Below are 6,577 nucleotides of genomic sequence, written 5' to 3'. Positions count from 1 at the left end.
TGGAATATTTGCTTCAAATTGTTAGTGGTTAGTTAACTCCTAATGTTAGTGGAATCATAATAGTAGTGGGTTAGTTTAGTGGGGGTTAATGTTAGCATGATCAATGATCATGGGATTATGTTCCTTATTTTTAGTTATATTTTGCACTATATATATGTTGCAATGTAGTACAATTTTAAATGGATTGAGTACAACTTTTATTATTCTTTCCCTTCTCTCATCTCTATTTTATTATTTCAACAGAAACAACCAGAAATATAAGGTTTTCTATCACATGGAAACCTACTAGTTGAAAAAGATTTACTATTACAGTAAAACCACCATAAATCTAAAAACCTCCATATCTTAGAGAAAGACGTACTGATAAATGACAGGAAAAAGAAGATTTTTTTATATGTAGGAATCAAGTATTGAGAAGACTCATTTACCCTAAGAAGAAGAGACTCATCTCTTGATTCTCTTCTATGATTAGCATAATGAGATTTAACCCATAAACTATTGGCTAAAAGTTGGAGAGCTGTCCAAGCTAAGTATTTTAGCATCCTGTCTCTTAGATAGCAATAGACATAGCAATTAGCAAGTGTAACTTTTTTGAGGGAAACTTGGCAAGTGCAATTTTTAAAAGATATTAAGTACAAAAAAATTGCTAGTTAAATTAATGATAAAGACAACAACACGACAATTAGTATTTGGTGGAAGTGGTGACAAGAGTTAGTAAGATAAATATGTATAATATTGTTCCAAATCAATGCTAGATCTATGATGCTTAAAGAAGAAAATTGATAGCTTCCAAGTTTCCAACCAGAAAACAAGATGCAAATGCTAAGAGTAGATATAATAAAATTAAAATTAGTGACAATTTGACAAAAGAGACAAAGATCAAGTTCAAGTACAATACTTCTATTATTAAACATGCTACTAGATCTAGATAAAATTGTACATGTATTTTACCTAGTCAAGCATTTTATTTGTCATAGAAGTATGAAGCCTTAAAAACTAAGGACAAAACATCTAATTGAACCTCACAAATTATTGCAATTAACTCAAAACATAGCTAGTTAATTACATATCACTTAAAATTGTGATACCCTCGTCAATGATTGACCACATATCCACCTTCTTAGCATTTCTTGCCGAGCAATTTGCACGAATTTCACCTTGATTGCCCGTTAACACACCAAGTTGTCCCATTTTCAACATTGCAACAACAAACTTTTCGAAAAATAAATTTTGATTTGTCGCGAAGCTTGTGACAATTGGCTTTGTGATTGAATTAGAGTACAAGTCTTGATCGGATGTAAATAAGCCTTGGCGATTCATAAGGTCAATGTAGTATTTGTTGTCGAATACATTAGGAGTACGGATGTCCAAATTTGTGGTGCGATCAGTGTCTTTGGCAGGGCAAGTGGCCTTAAGGTTTTTGGCAAAAGTTTGATCCATTGTTTTATCTTGTGTAGGGTAGAGCCTCTCGGTGAAGGAGGAGCAATGGCCGCGGCCAATGGTGTGGCCACCGGAAAGGGCGACTACATCAGTAGGATCAAATCTTTTCTTGGCAAGGGCATTCAAAATGGTTGAGGCATTGCTAAAAGGAGCCGGTAGATTATCTAGTGTTACTTGTGTTGTTGCAAAGTTTAGGCTGTCCCTTCTTCCTAGTGGGATGTTGTAATTTGGTCCACCAGACTGCAAAAACCATATGACTAGTTTGAAAAATGCTTTGAAATTATATAAAAATGCAATTAGTAAAAAGAAGGGAATAGTTGCATACCAGAACAACAGAATCACGAGCTGCAAGTGCAGTGATATCTGCGCAAGAAACAATCCGACCACATGCTTTATGGACAAGGGCACGAAGGTCATTTATGATTTTAAAAGCCTCTTTCCTTAATGACAAGTTGGGTGGTGCACCTTGTTCACTAGGACCGCTTGCTGACCCATCCAACAATACTGATCCATCACATCCCTATCATTTTAAATAATTTCAAACATTAGATACATGCACGGGAAATTAACAAACCTACATAATTTAAATCATACTAATGTGAAGTGCTAGGTAGCAGATAGGATTAGATTAATCCAAACAAACACTTTCAATTTTTCCAATAGTTGAGAACTAATACCGTCTTTAGCACACATGGGTTTGAATCGTTCAAAGAGCCACATCAAGGACAATTTCCCCTGTTTTTCTGAAAACAAAAGGGATTGGGACAATTACCCTTAAAAAATATTTCCTATTTCAACTTTGTTGAAACTTCTCCAAAAAAACTTTGTTGTCAACTTTTTGGAAAAGGGTAGTGCTATTGTTGAAAGTTTGAAACACAATCCTAGTTAATCAAACACTATCCACAATTTGGGCCCACCATCACTAATAAAAAATAAAACAAACGACAAATTTAATATGGTGTACTAAGTATTCCGTACTATATAAAATACAATAATTCTTCAAAAAAAAAAAATATATATAATGCAATAAAGTAATAAAATGATAATCGGAATTAATTGAAAGTGGAGTCCTTTTTCACCTTTTAAGGAGAAACATCAAACATTCAAACATACTTCCGTAATTAAATAGTCTGTAATTAAAAAGAAATTATGTATAAAATAATAATTAAATGTGAGAGTAAATGATCATCTATAGTATGAGTCAGATTTAAAGAGATGATATATTAGAGGAAAAGAGAGCAAACATTTAGGAATGAATGAGTAGCATGACTAGCTAATTTCACATTGAGGGAGCATTACTGAGGCCCTGTTCTCTTCACCTTAAAAAAATAATATTAAGTAAAAATAATTTCAGTTCAGTAAATATAAGTTCAGTTCAGTAAAAATAATTTCAGTTCACTAAAAATAAGTTCATTTAAGTAAAATTCAGTTTTCTTAAAGAAGAATTATAATAGAAAATCAGTAAAAATAAGTTCAGTTCAGTAAAAATAAGTTCAGTTCAGCAAAATTAAGGTGAATCAAACAAGGCCTAAATGATATAAAAGAAATAAATCATTGAAATAAAATAAACTATTCCGTATTACAGAGAAGGAAAAAAAAAATTGAGATTTTGTATATAATTTTGGCATAAACAACAAAATTTAAGTCCATGATCCAAAATGCGAAAGATTAGTTTACCTAAACTATAAACATGCTTATGTATATATTTTTATAAAAATTAATAGAGAGCACAAGATTATTCCAAAATCAAATTTCATAGGGCCATGATTCGTCATAAATCCATATCTCTCAAAAATGAACCAACATATGGTATGTACAAACAGATTCTATATTTATCTATCGTATTACCAATATACCTTAATAATCTCAACTATGCATAATTCAAGTAATCATCGCAACAATTAAAGTTTCACACGAACAATAAACAACTATATACCTGAACAAAGCAATCATGGAAATGAAGGCGAAGCAAACCAGCAGCCTGAGTAATATCCTTCTGAAAAACCTGTTTAAGATGATTTCTAACAATGGATTCTAATTGAGGGCACTTTGAACCATAAAATGAGTACGATAGTCCAGGTGCAACTGGTACACTACTTAAACTTCCTACTACCAAAGATGACATTATTGTTAAGAACAACAAATTTATTTGGGAACCCATTTTTTGTGTTTTTTGGTTACCTAGTTTAATGCCTTAACTATAGTACGTAGTTGTTGTTGTTGCTCTTCACTAGGTAGTATCGATTGCTAAATCTAAAGGCCAATATATAAGCTAAAAAAGGGGTTTCAAAAAAAAAAAAAAAAAAAAAAAAAAAAAAAAAAGGGTGTTGGACTTGTTTTTATTATATGAACTATTTGGGTATTTATTATGGGTTAGGTGAACAAAATTGAATATGATAGTCAGGATTGAAAAGTCTTTATCTACTTATGAGATTTTTTTACTCCATAATGTCACCAGTAACCACTGGAAAATAAATACTACAAGTAGTATTTTCTAAATGTCCCTTAGTTTATAGTGCTATAAAAACCGACATATAGGATTTGGTAATTTAATTGAATTTAATATATATATATATATATATATATATATATATATATATATATATATATATATATATATATATATATATATATATATTATGATGTGTATAGGTGACTGTGTAAAATTATAAGAATACATAGCGGAGGTAATAATTTATTAAAAAGAAAGGAATGTGAAAGAGGAGAAATAATAAAAATGATAGCAGTGCTCTAGCGACAGTGTGTTTGAATTTGATAAACGCGGGCCTGGGCCGCACCCGCAAACTAAGAGAGAGTCCACTTCACAAGATCAAAGGAGGTTCCATCCCAAAACCATATGGCAATAGGAGGAGTAGCCCCTTAGCCTTATAAAGTGTTTAACTCTTTCTTCTTCAACCAATGTGGGACTCTTACATGTGTTACTTGGTGGGATATACTTCAACAGAACTATTTTTAAAAAAAAGTACAACTTTAAAGTGTAATAATTTGTTAAAAAAAAAAAAAGAAAGTACTCAAAAATCATCTTAAAGAAAAATATTTGTTATAAAACGATAGAATCTATCTCAATAATGATAGCAGTATAACACTTAAGAAAAATAACAACCGTATTATAATAAGAAAACCATAGAAAAGAAAATAATTAACACAAATTTAGTCTATGTTTATTTCGGATTTTTTTTCCTTCTAACTTTAGGTAGTAAAAGAATAATAAAATGAATAAATTTATTATGATCTTACGTGTCTCCATTATTAAGGTAAAAGTGTTAGGAAACTTGGCCATTATTATTTTTTTTGAGGGGGGAGATTAAATTCATTAATAAAAAGTCATACGGCACTTACATAAGAGATCGTAATCGAACAATACAAAGACAACCGAACCAATTACAAGTTCGAAATAAAAGAAACTACAATTGCACGCGCAGAATGACATTCTTAAGTACCCTTGGCTCATATAACGCTGTCCTATGCAGCCTCTTGCAAGGGGGTATGGCAATATGATGTAATTTCTGACGAGAACCTTCATTGGCTCAGAATCCCGTACTCCTCGACCAGAAATCAAAATTGGTGTTGTACACTTCACCATAGACAAGACCAACTCCGACTCAAACACGGATATCGGCATGGAAGCAAAACCCTTTAGCCCAAACCAACAGAAGATCAAACCGAAGCCCCATAGCCAAAAAACCCGGTTTAAATCCTGCACCAGAAGATCGGTACACCGATCTGCAAGCCCCATATTACTCCAACACACCACACAAACAGAAAAAATAATAAAACTAAAAAGCACACAACGACTTCTAAAAGGAAAAATAGAACGAAAACTAAAACCTAAAACAAAAAACGAAACCCTAACATCCCACCCCGCCGCCAAATCGAGTCCCACCACCAACGCTCTCGGAACCACCAACCCAGCCCACGAACCGCCGGAAAGAAACGCACGGACCACCGAGGACCGCATGAGAAGCCCGAACCCCACACGCCCCCGAGCCGCTGCAACGACAACCCTACACGAGGGACTTAGAACGGCCCTACACGAAGGACTTAGAGGGAGAAAACTCCCCCTCCCCGTTCTCGTAAACCACGACGCGGCAACGGACAAGAGGGTGGGGCGAAGGCGCGGCGGGGAGCCGGTACAAAGAAACGACGGCAGGCCGGCCTCACGGTCGGAGAAGAACAACGGCGGCGGACGAAGGAGCGGTACGGCGCAAGATGAAAAGCTAAAAAAACGAAAAACCATAACGGAAAAAGAAATAAACAAGCTAAAGGGGTAGATCGGAGGCTCGCCGAGACGCCGACGCTGTGGCGTGGGCGGTGAGCCACACGCCCGCCGACGAGCCTCATAGCCGGAGAAGAAGAAGAGGGGCGGCGGTGGTTTATGGGAGAGATAGAGAGAGAGGATTTTAGGAGTTGGTTTATAAACTCAAACTAAATTTTATATTTTACTTGGCCATTATTATTATCTAGGGAGTACTCCCATACTAAATAAAATACAACTATTATTAAAAAGCAAAAGAAAAAAGTTGATTAATAAAAAACCACCGGTGGCTTAGAAAAAAAACCACCGGCGGCTTAACTAAGTCAACAATTGTATTCAATCTATAATTTAGAAATAATCATTAATTGGTGACAAAAGTTCACAAGCACTCCTAGATAAAGAATTAAAACTAGAGTACTAAAGTAATACGGATTTTTGTTAACTTATCTAACGCTCCAAGATAAAGTATTAACTTCAATACAATATTTCTGATTTTTGTTATCTTATTCAACGCTCCAAAAACGTTGGTTATGTTTTGCGTTAATAATATAGGCATCCTGAAAATATATGCATCCTGCAGAAAAGTATTTGGTGCTTATGGTTGGCACAAGCATCTGGAATCTGGAATAAAATTCTCAAATGTCGGCCATAAAAGCAGTAAAGTACATGTGTCGGATCCAAGGTACTAAGCGCATGTGCACATAGCTAATTAATTAGCCCTTCACCATTTTCAAAACACTTTGGTGAATGGTGATGCCAATCAATGTAATTGCATATGCTTCTAGTTTGCTGGCATAAATGTGATGAGCTTATCCATAACCGATAAGAATCCTATATGGTACTGTATAAAAGTATACTACT

General features: G+C 34.3%; 1 protein-coding gene across 1 annotated transcript; it reads right to left on the bottom strand.

Moving 5' to 3' along the window:
• Positions 1-829: 829 nt before the first annotated feature.
• LOC145613406 (peroxidase 12-like) lies at positions 830-3,696 on the bottom strand. Its single transcript, XM_081668503.1, has 3 exons — positions 3,377-3,696; positions 1,766-1,960; positions 830-1,680 (listed from the first exon to the last, which is right to left on the bottom strand). Exons 1-3 carry the CDS (start codon positions 3,599-3,601, stop codon positions 1,063-1,065), a joined length of 1,038 nt encoding a protein of 345 aa, XP_081524629.1. The 5' UTR covers positions 3,602-3,696; the 3' UTR covers positions 830-1,062.
• Positions 3,697-6,577: the final 2,881 nt, after the last annotated feature.

The sequence above is a fragment of the Chenopodium album genome, chromosome 25, assembly GCF_948465745.1.
Source record: "Chenopodium album chromosome 25, dcCheAlbu1.1, whole genome shotgun sequence".
Classification (NCBI taxonomy): Eukaryota; Viridiplantae; Streptophyta; class Magnoliopsida; order Caryophyllales; family Amaranthaceae; genus Chenopodium; species Chenopodium album.
Note: the sequence above shows the minus strand (reverse complement) of the source record. Positions and strands in the feature narration are given on the sequence as shown.